The following is a 14,649-nucleotide window of genomic DNA, read 5'->3' on the forward strand; positions in this document are numbered from 1 at the left end:
TACGAAAAAAATTAGTAACTTATTTGAATAATTGCTGATTGGTAAATAAATCTAAAACGGACCATTAAACGTTTTCAACTAACGACTAGTCCGTATGGGTAAAGTTAGTTTTTATCAAGGACTCACTTCGCTTAAAGAGCTACTGGATATCAGAGATTAGTTGACGGCTGTTCTGGTTAGCCTTATAACATTTTACCATTTTTCTATCCACGATTGCTCTAATATTAGAACCAATAACCTTAATATAATAACTTAACACCAGCGGTTCGTAACCAAATAGTACATATTTCAATAGCTTTGTAGCTGTCACTAATGATATCTACAAGTTGAACAAATTATACAGATCATGTACTTTAATGCTAATCTGTAAACTTCTGTCCAACTATCCTTTTTACCGGTTGTTTCAGATACACCTATAATATCTTATATGATGCCTACATTTAATTCTAACTATTTGAAATCAATTGGGTTGAAACAAATAAAATATATCTCGATTACTCGTATTCTTCAAAAATAGTTATAACAAGTCCCTATAATTCATGTAAGGTCATAAATATACTTGATTGAAAGGGACTGATACCAACAAATATGAACGGTATGTTCTTTGCTAAAACTCAACCATAAGCTAAACTTTTATATGACTTTTAGACATCATAATATATTTTATTTTAGAAATTATAATTCTGAAAATTTAGTATTCTACTTTACAGTCCGGTGAAATTTCATATATCTAAAAGCACTACTAAGACCTATTTCTAGTATAAGGTAGTAACAGTTATTTTGTTTAGTAGTATGAGACTCCACACAGTAGGATATTTGCAGCATAAAATAACCCAGTTTGTTCTTCAACATTTTAACTACTAAATTTCAAATGTTAACAAATGTCGTTCGCAAAACTGCTTTAATAACAGTGATTAAACGAGCGTAAGTCGTTGATCGAAACGTTTTTGAGTTGGCTTCTCCATATAATTTGTTAAGACGTCTAAATGAATTAGGTAACTTGCTTCATATTCATGAATTCTGATTCTTTTGTTTATTTCTACCGAAAAAATTTATTACTACACCGAAGAAACTAAGGGTGTATTCAATTACTTCACATCAGTCATTCGTTTTGTCATGTACACATTCTGTATTTAATTTCTTCGTACTGTTAAAAATGAAATTAATTTTCTTTCTAAAACAATGAACAATGACATGAACAACATCCAGCAAGTTCCTATCAACCCTAGAATAATGAACATAAATATTCAGCTAAAACGTTTCCATTAATTCCAGTAAACATGTTCCCATTGTCTGTCTTTTTTTAAAGCTCAAAGTAAAAAATATGGATCAAATGTTAAAACATTGTGCAGTTTTGAATCTCAGTCATTCAGTTTAAATAACAAAGCAAAAGAATCATCTACGGCACTCATATTAGTCAGAAATATTGAACCATTTCGTAAGTTAGAACGATTTTTTCTAATTATAAATTATCAAATTGAAATCCCCTTATTAAATTGTAGTGCTCTACAGAAAGCATATTCTATTCTTCGTTTTCCAATAGTTCGGATAATAGTTACCACGATAGCTACAAACCATATATAATTTTCAAAAGGTGAAACACAATAGTAGCAATTATTTACATCTGACACAACTCAAATGATGTGACGAGCAAGCAAGAAAAAAAAGGATAATCAACTAATCAATTGTTGCTATGATAGCATATAAGTGAATTATTAAATATCAAAATAACACTTTCTGTATATAAGCTACTATAGGAGGTTGAGTCAGTTTGAACATGTACAAGCTAATATATAGGTAAGAACATCAAAAATGGAATTGAGAACTAATAATACTTTCGTTATGATCAGTATAACTGTCAGTGGAATAAACGAACACATATTTTATATCGATTCTTCCACACAATTTTAAAATATCCAATACTCTTTTCCAGACATTCATTCAAGTTTTCTAATTCAAGTATAACTGACGTTCTCAAACATTTAAAATAACTAAGCGATTTCAGAAATATTCTCATACAGGCGAAATCTAGTTTCATTGAAAAAAAATTTGTTCTTTACTGCATATAATTTAAAGTACAAAATAAAACCGACTAGTTAAAAGACTTTCATAAGACTGTTGTGTTTCATCAATGGCTTATTAATAGAAATATTAAACAAGCCAGATATCGGTACTAGTCAACATAATTCAATTATTATTAGAAAAACGCCTATTTTATTTAATATTATATGTGGTTTAAATATAGATAAAATCATATATATGAGATTATTTTATTACTCAGAATTTTAGATTAAACTATATTCTGTCAACTTAAATTACTTTTATCATACCTCAGAAATGTCAAATCCATACAGTGATCCTCCTGTAAAATGTGGATTATATCAAATGCGACTTGTTGGAACAATGAATATAAATGCTGATTATTTAATAAATAAATGGAAATTAACTGGAATTATTCCATCAGACAAAATACATCATGAACAGTTTCAAATACTTAACAGTAATAATAAATCTCAATATATTCAATCTGTAAATATGCATCAGTTATCTACAAAAATGAAATATGATTATTTAGGATATAGAATAAATCGTTATAAAAAGTCGCCATCATATAATTTAGTCAAAAATACAGATTTTATGTATACTAATCCTTTGATTCATAGTAAAATCACGAAGACGTTTATTTCATGCCATATCGAACTAAGTGACTTCAATAGGACTCATGGTTCAACAGGAGAATTTGGAAATAGAATTTGGATTCATAATGATTGTTTATATCAGCAAATTCAAAGTTCCTTTAATACAAGTGAGTTATTACGTTCTTATACAAAATAATAGCTTGTTTTTTAAATGGTGGTTACATTTCTACATTATAATCAAATGCAAACAGTGTCAATTTATTTTGTTATTATATAATTACTGAATAAAACAAGCATGTTTTTTATTACTTAATTCCGTTTTAATTGGAATAATTACAATTGTTTTACTTTTACTATCTTTCATTAAGAAAATAATTAATGCGACAGATGGTCTCCGTTTCAATTAAACCAATTATGTTGATTGACTCATGATCTCAACTACTAAAATTTTTTAGAAAATTACTATCATATCCACTAAACCCCTTCTGATACTAATCAACATATGTTTATTAGCAACTTGCTTCAAGAGGTATTTCATGGAGTTCTAGTCAGAAGCAGTGATCAGTGGAGTTCAACCGAGTCTGTTGTGAGATAATAACTCACTGATGACAATGGTGGATGTGTCGCTCAATTTCGTGGATTACTTAAAGTTAAACATTGATACCACCGGATGCCGGCTCAGTGGTCTAGAAGTGAAACGTTCGCGCGCGAGACTTATACGTCCTGGATTCGAATCTAGCGGGCCGGAATCGTGGATGCGCACTGTTGAAGAGTCCCACACTAGGATGAAATGGCCGTTCATTGCTTCCAGGTTTTCCATGGTAGTCTAGCTACAATTGACTCATGATTTCAATTATTAAAATTCCTATAATATCCACAAAACTCCTTCTGATAATTATGTTTACTTAATCACTAAAGAGACTTATTACTCACCATATTTCAGTGATTAGAAATAGATATTCTGAGATAAATTAATCTACTCATAAGTTTTTATAAAAGCTTTTACTTATAGAGTTTCACACTACTATACAAAAGAATACATGATTTATAATTAATTACATCTGATAATTTGTTTTTGAATTTCACCTATTGACTATTGTTGTTAAAACATACTTTAAATGTCTATTTTTGACAGTTGACAACTTAAATGACCTATGTAACAAGTTTATTAACATTGAATGTGTTTCTTGTGTTTAACATTCACAGTGTTAGCTCCTGATCTAAGTTCAAAGGATGTTTTGTCATAACATACTTAAACTTATGTACGAAAGTTATAATTTAGCAAAGCTACTGTACGATAGTGTAGTGTGTCCATTTTTTGAAATCAAAGTATTCATACAATAAACTGTGTTTAACGTTGAAAGAAACTACTTATGCGGCGAGACTCTAATTTAAGGACGACCTTTGAACGAATCTTAAGTGACCTTGACAATTATTAGCCAATCAGAAGAAAGTTAGTATAAAGTGAAAATATATTATATGAAAGTAATGAATTACAGTGGATATTCTTCTTTTACATGATTTAAAAACTTGTTAAGGTTCGATTAAGATTCAGAGGTTCTGAATTCACAATGCATATGGAATAGAAACTCGTCTATTGGGTTAGAGTTAGGTTTACGGGTTAGGTTAGGGTTAGTTGAGGGTTAAGGTTTAAGGTTAGGGGTTAGGGTTAGTTAGGGTTGGGGTTAGGTGAGGGTTTAGGGTTAGGGTTAGTTGAGGGTTAAGGGTTAGGGTTAGGTGAGGGTTAAGGTTAGGGTTAGGATGCTAACATACGAGTTTTTAAATCATGTCAAAGAAGAATATCCACTGTAACTTATTACTTTCTTTTAATATATTTTTACTTTATGCTGTCTTCTGATTGACTACTAATTGAAATTGCTCAAACGCTTCTGATTGGCTCGTCCCTAAATTAGAGTCTCGACGTCCTATCTGTTGTAACCTCTCATTAATCACCTACTCTCTAAAATCCGCTGTGAACCGATCGTATGTTAGCAGCGCGTGTTGAACTTGGCTCCGTGACCTTTAAATTGCTCAAACACTTCTGATTGGCTCGTCCCTAAATTAGAGTCTCGCCACTTATGCTAGTCATTGTTAGTCCACCAGTTGAATGTAAGTAGTTCATCAAGTGTTTTAGATTATAGATAGATTTCATATACTTATCGATCAAGAGGTGAAATCGAGTACTTCATACAGCAGGATGAATTTTCATTGGAATAATACATCAAGTTAATTTGAATAATGCTTTTAAAGTTATTCACCGTATTCCATTAAATTTACGGCAACATTGACGCGCTCATCTTTTGTATTATTGTGGAGCTATCTGGATCCACATTTAAGAAACTTAGTCTCTCTGCCAAAGAAGAGTTTGAATAACTCTTGTCTCTATTTTGATGACTGATAGACGATATCCCATCGTTTTTAAAAAGTTTTCTAAAGTTCGCTTAATCTCGTGCTGTTACATAACTTTAAGAATCATTTTTTTCCTACGTAACTACCGTTAGCTCGACTTGTTGTAAAAATATTTGACTAGTCCTGTCACTAGATTTAATGTATACTCCTAACCATCAATCTCAACGCCTTCAATATTTACAAATAATTACATAACTGTTATAATTACTTTATCTTTCAATTACTTAGTTAATCATTCAACACTATTTTAATGATCATCTATGAAATTTTTGTATAATTATGCAACGCTAATGCTAGATTAACTATTGTGTTAATTATTATTGCTACTATAATGAACCATATAAGTATTAGTGTAGAGCCATGAACAAAAACTGCTGAAATAGAAGTAATTCTGCGTATTATTTTTCCTTTTGTTAAATGTATGAATAAGAATTTTTACGTTACATAAAATATTATGACATATTAATGCTTTCTCTAACTTTAATATACGTTCAAATTGTGATTATTCAGAAACATAATTTTCAATGTCTTCCAGTGGTCCGTTTCTGCCACTTATATTCATTTGTTACGATTTTCTTTCAGTTCAGTTGAAACATATATATGATGAGTGAATTCTACTGTACCTTTCCCTTGTTACTCCAAAGGACAGATAACTGCAATGTTTCCGGTTTCATTTTCTAGTATGTGTCATTTCAATAATTTCCAAGTCTTTAAAGGGAGTAGTCCCATAGTAGGACGAAATGGCCATCCAGTGCTTCCAGGTTTTCCATGGTGGTCTAGCTTCAATTGACTCATGAATTTTAACAATAATAACCTGAATAAGTTAATTTTATATAATAAATAAGCATTCGTTACATTTGTAAGTTCATTTTTTTCAGTATATATGACTGGTTAGTTTACGTAAGATAAATATGATACATTAAGAACTGATTATGCACGTTCAAATACAATATATACATATATGTATAATGATGAAACACAATAGGTTAAGTGAAAATTTTTTATTCAGGTTTAAAAAAAACAATATAAAATAACATTATGGTCAAGTACGTCACCAAAAAATCCCCAATTATGGAAATACTGACTGTATTTTTTTCTATTTAGTTGGTCTGGTACACAGTTACCAATTTTTTACAGACGCTCAGTTGTTTTATAACCATAAACATTTGGTAATTTACATAAGTTATTTATATTATGTTTAAAGAAGTTTACCTAAAGCTGTCTTAAACATCGTTGTCAATATATTCATTACGTAATTGGAAAATTTAAAGATGTAAATAACGAAAATAATAAACAGAATATTTTGTAGAAAATGTACCTTTTTTCAGTCGGTTAATCACTTCAAACGTTTCTAATAAGTTATATCCATGACAAAATGATAGAAAAAGGCAAATATTTGTGTTACATGACGTTTCATTAGCTATATTCAATATTATATTTCTGGGAAAATATAGAATTCTCAGTACAAATTATTTCAACAAGTTTCCATTTCTTACTCCTTGGTCGATCCTGACAACAAATATTGAGTGATTGTCAGTTAGAAGTTAGCAGTCCTGCTAATCGACATCTAAATAATGTACATTCTTTTCGCTGCATATTGTCAGCAACCACGACGTCTCTGATTGGGCTTTTTTTGTAACTTGGACAGAGGAAGGTTGTAAACTTTTCATAAACGCATCTTAATAGGTTGTTCGATTAATAAACATAACGATGTGTTAAAACAATCAAAAACAGATCACTTGTTGAAATATCTAGAGGGCAGAAATAGGTAGCCCAGATGTTCAAGCAGACCGCCAATTATACAATAGTACATAGAACTGGTCAAGTAAAATTGTTTTATTATCCAATGTACAATAGGAAAACATGAAATTATAACACTTGTAAACTAATTATAGGACTATGTACTAAATTTATATAATAATACAAGATATTTAATTATTAATGAGTAAATCAAATGAAACTTTACTTAATTATTAGCAAAGATATCATCTGAATAGTCTATTTTGATTTTATTAGTACTGATTAAGATTTGTTACTAATAATATCTCTTCAAGTTTACAATTATTCTCTTATGATCATATTGTTGTTAGCCTGGTAACTACGTGTAATAATATCTTTGATAGATGTGAAAGTTTCTCATTTTTTACATTTAAACCATTTTATGGAATTTATAAACGAAATGGTAATCATGTAATATAATTTTAATATAAGAACACTAAACAATTGCATTCATGAGTCAATTGAAGCTAGACCACCCTGGAAAACCTGGAAGCACTGGACGGCCTAAATGTGGTCCAAAGGTCAAGCGTTCGCGCGCGGGACCAATAGTCCCTGGGTTCGAATCCCGCCAGTCAGGATCATGAGTGCGCACCGCTGAGGAGTCCTATACTAGGATGAAACGGTCGTCTAGTGCTTCCAAGTTGCTACTAATAAAGACCAATAAGGATAGGACATATAGTTATGCATGTACTATCACGTATTCATTTAATATAATTGCAGAAAGCAAAGAATGTATCACAAATTACTATTTCAATTTTTAATGTTTGGAATTATCTCGCTGTTGAGATTTCTGATTGCATTCTGACTAGTCTTAGTTGGCATATGTAAATCCTGGGTGGATTGCTTCAATTTGGCGATTATATCATGTTTTTATATAATCAATGGGTTGGGGATAGCAGTGAAGTTCTAGGCATGTGTTTCATCTTATTTGAAATTCGTTAGCTGAATTTATATCAGACTTGAAATCAATGCTCTTTGTCACAAACCCCTAACGAGTTGTCCAGCCAGCTGCCAGCTTGTGTAGAGGGTATGAATTTTAATTTAGTTCATAAAGGTTTTGATTATCCTCTTTGTTGTATTGTGTCGTCGCAATTGTTATGCCGGAAAAAAGAACGCTGATCACTTATACTCGAAACGAGGGACCATGCAATCCCCGCGATGCGAAAGCAAGAACACAAAGACCGGTATAAGTGAAGATTTATTAGCCCCAAAACACGACGACGAACGATGATCTAAATAGTCTAAAATACACTGGTTTATATATTGATTTTACACCCATTTTGATTAATAATTAGGATTAAATCACATACTCAGTTATAACAAATCACAGACTGAGTATAGTTCGAGTCTAGTGAATACAAGAATATCGTATATTATACAGAAGAAAATATCATACTGGGAAAACAACCAAATACTACACTGAATGATCCTCACGTTGAATCAAAACGGATGTAATGTTGAATAAAATTCATAATGAGTAAATCAATGGAAAACTGACTTTATTTCCATCATAACATAATTATACAATAAAAATATACGTTTAGTATTGGTCCATAAAAGGATCCCAAAATAACCATTCATTATGTTTCTCGGGTCCTAACACACCTTCCCTTTTTTGAAGATCCGGAGTTGATATCCGGATTTTAAATTTTCCGAGTTCATCCTCCCCCACGAAACAGTATTAGATCCTCATATGCCCAAGTTATAATTAATTTGAATTTATTTAAGACATGTTTGTCACACTGAGCAGAGAACCGACTGAAAGTGACTGAGTGGTGAGGCTGAACGACGCTTGACATGAGGTCATCAAAGTTTGGTTCTTCGGATATATTGTGACCAAATTTATGTGGAACCTCATTTGTAGATAATAGATCATCAAGGTAATTAGCATCTATCAAAATTGTATTAGATTTCTGATCATCATTTGATACATATGATGATTTGATTGATAATTTTATTTGAATTTTGATCAGTTTAAATGACATACAGTTATGCAAAAAGTTATAAGTGACCGATATTATTTGTCAGTGTTATTTTGTATATATACGATAAATGTAAACGTAGCTTCACATAACGTTTAGGAAAGTAATCAGATAAATGAAATTCTGGTGATTACTTAGGGGTCATATCCATGTTACGCAAATGATTTGCTGTTTTGTTTCATTTCATGAGTCGAACCGTCTTTTTTATGTTACATTTTACAGAGATCATTATCAACTGAGTTAAATGGTTTATTTGTTATTCTTTACTCCTCTGTTTTTGTCTTGGAGGTTTAAAGGTTTGATTGATATGAAAAGTTGTTCAATCATCTAAATAATTTGTTAAATCACTTATTTTTTTTAAAAAAACGAAGCTTGATAACAGATACATCCTACTGTATGATACAATGAATAATTGTACTACTTTCATAAAATAAACAAATCATTCTTAATTTATTTCTTTCATTATTTTAATCAATAGGTCATGTATGCCTATCAGCGTATAATATCATACCAGTTGGATTTAATGACAAGAGACAATTAATCTTGATAACTTATCATATTATAACGAAAACATACTATTGTTGGGTAATTTCTAATTAAATATAGCATGAATTTTATTCTGATAGATATTTAAAGAAATTAAACAGAATAATATTCAAAGGTATTTAGTTTTTCTATTCGATACACCACAATGTCAATATCATCGACTTCCTTCAGGTGATATACAAATCAATGAAGAAGAAGCGATAGCTCATATCAGTTTAACATCAGGTAAGAAAATAAGTATTTGGGACTTTAGTTAACTAATCAGTTGGTTTTAGAAATTGAAGAAAAATAATTTATTTACTAGTTGAAATTATTTTTTATTAATAACTCATTACGCTTGAAGAAACAATGTACATGACACTGAGCTTTTGGCTTATCATAGTTTATAAACGATCATTAGTACTCAAACCTCAGAGTTTTGTTTTTGTAAGCCCTACTTCTTAGATCAGTTTTCTGGTTTCTATATTGCATTTTGGCAATTTTCTATTCGATCTGAAGGAATTTTCAAAATACATAGTTGATCTGTTTCTAATTGAAATCCAAGAGTTTTTGAGTTGTGTTTGTTTTATACAAATGTTTCACTTAATGTAGTCACTATGCCATGATTATTATCTTCCAATTGACAGCGTAATAATTCTCGGTTAATACTTAGCCTTATGTAAGTATTTTCATAAGAATATGGTTACATGTTGCAAACTTGTAGCTTTTAAATCCTATTGAACTTTATTCTACTGTAACTGTGTATATTGTTTTATTGTTCATATCCATTAAACTTATAAGTTTTCAAATGTATATTAACAGAAAGAATTCAACGATTGATTTGTTAGTTGATCTGTTAATATCATTAGTTATTTATCGAATGGTATAACCAACTTGATGCATTAATATTATGCAATACAGGTAGATATACAATTGAAAATGTCATATATTTTGATTTAGAAACATTAGCTAAAGCTTCGTTTACATTATTCTTAGTCTTAGGTTCAATTTTCCTTTTTTTGAGCCTTGTTTTCTTTTACACAAATCATAATTAAGAACATTATTTACTACTTATAAACGCTGACTATTTAGACTTTATTTACAATTAAACAAACACCTTATAAGAATCTCATCTTTCAACCCTTAAAAAAAACACTGAAAAACATGAAAATTTGATTAATATAAATAAGTGGTTTAATGTAAATGTACATAAATAGATTTTTCTCAGCATAAATTCAATCAAATAAATAAACAACAACCTAAATTTAAATGAAATTAAGCTAATCATATGGAAATATCTTTCTTGTGTAAACGACAAATTTTCGATAAGTTTTCTCGCTTTAATATATTCAAATTCTTTCGATAACATAAACTATCAACATAACTTTAAGAAGGGATGGATGGTGGATAGCAATGGGACTCGTCAGCCGGGTTTCTTTGCATCCCAGAATGGATGTTCACTCTGAAACTCGAACCAAGCACAGTTCACTTCAAACAATATCGTGTTACTCACTTAGCTGATACGTACAACTGTCGAGTGCTGAACTCTACTGCTAGCCACTATTCATCCCTACTTGTAATGAATATGACTTAAGGCAATATCGAAGCAATCCAGACAGAATGTACATATGCCAATAAGAGATTAATCAATTGCAATCCTTAACATCAAGGAGAAGAATCAAATAACCAAAATAAAAACACATTATCAATATAAATGTTTTCAATGAATAATTCAATGATCTAAATCGTAATTTAATTCTTAATCTTCTTTTTTTTATCAGCTACTTGTATTAATTGCGCATTTAAATCTGATCAAAATTCTAAAGAATATTCTCATAGTAAAAATTTAAAAAGACCTAATGTATTACGTATTCAAACGAATCAATTAAAACAACAACGTCAATCACAACGTGCTCTACGTCAAAGTATACAATTCAATTTGAAAAATATTAATTGGAGAAATCAAATAGATTTATGTACATTTCAAATATTGATTTGTTTATCATTTATGATTTATTTTGTAAATACATTTATTTATTTATAATATTAAACAAGAAATAAATAGTTAGTTGCTATGTGTAAATAGAAAAAAATTTTAGTTACCTACTATTAATATTTTTTATTATTCTTAGTTTTGGATACAAATAATTTTAAAAAAAGACACAACCACACATATACACACATTTTTATTGTCTTACATATTTTTTTTTCTTGATTAAAGTGTTCAGTGAAATATGATGAACCAGTAGTACTTTGACAAATAAATAATTTCATGAAGGAATTTTCAAATTATAAACATGAAAGAATACTGATTTATTACCATTATACAATGATACAATGTAGCTGAGTAATCGCTATTCGCGTGACTGAGGACTTCATAGATGAGATTAATATATTCCAGTGTATTTTCACTCAAGAAGTATGTTATCGGCAATTCTATTTTATGTACCATTGTTTATATATTAACTTCTGAACTTTGAATGTATAAATAACATGTTGACTGAATAAGTTATTAATTGGATTCTTTGTTTGATTTGTTAACGTCATTTAATGTAAAAGAAATAATAAAGGTTTTATTGAGGGGTACTTTGTAACTGAAAAACAAAGCCTAGAGATTGCATGGTCATGATTGACTTTTTAATGTAAACTGTTTACTATTCAAAAACTGATATTGAGACTAAATAATTACTCACTTTGTCTACTGTAGTTAAATAAATAACAGATGATAATAAAAGATGAATAAATCAATTTAACTAAGAATTATAAATGAAGGGTAAAAGAAGTTCGATTAGAATAACAATTAAAATCTAAAAAACTGTGAAAGAAGTTTACAGTATCAATGAAAAAAAAACTTTATTCCTTATGATTTTATTATAGTCCTTGACTGGATGAAAAAGGTCTATCATATATACTATAGTCATTCAATCCTATTGTAAATCTGTATAAAAACCTGGCCATCTAGGTTAAACTGTTGTAATCTGTTTTTCATCATAAATCATGAACACCATATCATCTCCTTATTGAATGTCATTAAGCAATACAATTCAAGATAAAGTGTCTGATATTACAAGCATGAATTAGGCCCGACGACTAGTTATTAATTGGTTGGAGAATGAGTCACTTACAAACTGATTTCCTACAAACATCAATGCCATTTTCTGTTAACATAATGTCATTTTATAACACATGAAAGCCCTATTCTTCAGGCTTGTGGTCGCGTCACTGATCTTAAATCATTCAGAGGGTTACGTCAATAACTCAGTCACGTGAGTAGCGATTACTAGGCTACATCATATCATTGTATAACAGTTATCAATCAGTATTCTTCCATTTTCATAATTAGAAATTCCTTCATGAAATTATTAGAACTCTCCTTTATAATAATATCAGATAGATGAACTGGTCAATTGTTACCTCATTTTCATCGTAAATTTTACTATCCGGGTTACACGAACCTGGTTATAGTAACCAATACATTTAAGGTGAAATAATTACATTTAAATGCAGATTTGTGAGGATTGAATAGAAATTGAATAGAACATTCAACCTAAATAAGATTGTCATACGAGTACAGCTATACATGGAAACCATTAACGAAAGAACAGACTTTAGTGTCAAAGATACAATCAATCTGTTATGCTAGTTAATTTTGTGTTTTCTGAAGTTTTAAACTGTTTTACGATCATGCAAAATGACGGAAGCTGATAGTTAACACTAAGACCGAAGGCATTTAAACTGATATAGTAACAAACAAAATTCACATTAGGCAACGACTCCTTTCCCAATATCTTAGATCTTACTGAGAAGTAAATACAACAGAATACAACACCCGATTTATAGTAAAAAACGATTGATTTCGTAACAGAAATACAAACCTGTTTACATTTTTAAAACGCTCAAAATTATAACAAAAAACGATTTGGTGATTTACGCACAAAAAAACTACCACAGTGAGCTATTAGATACTACATTGGTATAATAAAAGCGTTTCAAATCAACAAAGCTTCACCTTACTAGACAATCGACAAATCTGTTATATAGCTACTCATCTACGTGCCATCAAAAATCAACTTATTTCATGGGATAGCCTCGATATTGAATATTCGCTACTTTATTTTTGTAGTGAAACCATAATCCACCAAGTAGCTTAACATGGCAATATCCACCGATCGTTTACTCACCAAACTGCCTAACTTTAGTCTACAACATCAAGCGGCACCCACAAACTACATTCAAAATAGACTCAGTAACTAAATTCTGCAAATATACAACTATGAGAACTTCAAATTTTAAATAAGTTCGCCGACACTGAATTATGTACCAGAAAAAGGGTTATTTTTAAGTTCTGACAACCCATGTATATTTTTTGACGCTCAACTTCATAATACGTACGTATTAAGGTGTGTACATAACTCTACGTGTTCATTTCACTTATCTGTCTAAACATCAACTGCAAACTAAATACAAACATGGCTGACAGTCACTTATGCGCACATTTGCATAGTAGAAACTAATTGATTCACTTTCTCTTACTCTGTCGCTTACGAACCATGTATTTAAAATCTATTGTCACAGTTACTTTTTTTCAATTTCTGGATCATATACAATGTTAAAAGTTATACCAACAGAAAAGTGGACAACGGATGAAGGAAGGGAAAAATAAGCATGCTGTTAGTTGTCACTTTCAAATAACTAGTCAGATAACGACATGTAAAATGATCCAGTGGCAAGATTTATGAATATGTAAATTATGTTGAAGTTAGTTTTAAAAACTCTCTATTATCTTATAACGAGTGCATTCATTGTCCAAATGAAAAAAACACTATGAAGTGCAGTAATTAATTATTATTATTATTATTATATTATATATTATCATATTATTATATTATTTTACAACTAGAAATATAGCAATTTTAAGTATCCGTAGACATCTCCACGCTGGAGCAAATAAAGTAAAACTTCCATCTTATCTCACACATTTGTGGTTAAATATAAAATAGTTGCTCACTTGAAGATCTAAATTGCTTTTCAGAATTCTCACTCAAAAACAAAGGAAACATATTTGGCTACTTATGAGTAGTGTAAATATCTGGATTGAAAAGTTGCCCAAGAAAACATTCAACAAGAATGTTAACGCATCGGAAGCACAACGTAATCTTGGGTAGATCAACCAAGTTTATGGCGTTTATTATCCTGTTTCTTGGAACAGGAAAGGTCAATTTATCGACTTAGAATACGCAGATGATATAGTCCTGTTTGATGAAGACGCTGACAAAATGCAGATTCTTTTGGTAGCACTGGGCAACAATGCCAGA

At 30.1% G+C, this 14,649-nt stretch overlaps 1 protein-coding gene across 1 annotated transcript in view; it reads left to right on the forward strand.

The window, feature by feature from the left end:
- Window positions 1–11,918, forward strand: part of MS3_00007613 (uncharacterized protein) — a 44,315-nt gene extending 32,397 nt beyond the window's left edge. The window contains exons 12-16 of the mRNA XM_051215931.1: window positions 1,310–1,438; window positions 2,336–2,806; window positions 9,288–9,394; window positions 9,436–9,580; window positions 11,116–11,918. Coding sequence (XP_051066475.1) covers window positions 1,310–1,438; window positions 2,336–2,806; window positions 9,288–9,394; window positions 9,436–9,580; window positions 11,116–11,378 — 1,115 coding nt within the window. The 3' untranslated portion in view covers window positions 11,379–11,918. The remainder of the gene's footprint in view (window positions 1–1,309; window positions 1,439–2,335; window positions 2,807–9,287; window positions 9,395–9,435; window positions 9,581–11,115) is intronic.
- Window positions 11,919–14,649: the final 2,731 nt, after the last annotated feature.

This window comes from Schistosoma haematobium, chromosome 4 (assembly GCF_000699445.3).
Source record: "Schistosoma haematobium chromosome 4, whole genome shotgun sequence".
Lineage (NCBI taxonomy): Eukaryota > Metazoa > Platyhelminthes > Trematoda > Strigeidida > Schistosomatidae > Schistosoma > Schistosoma haematobium.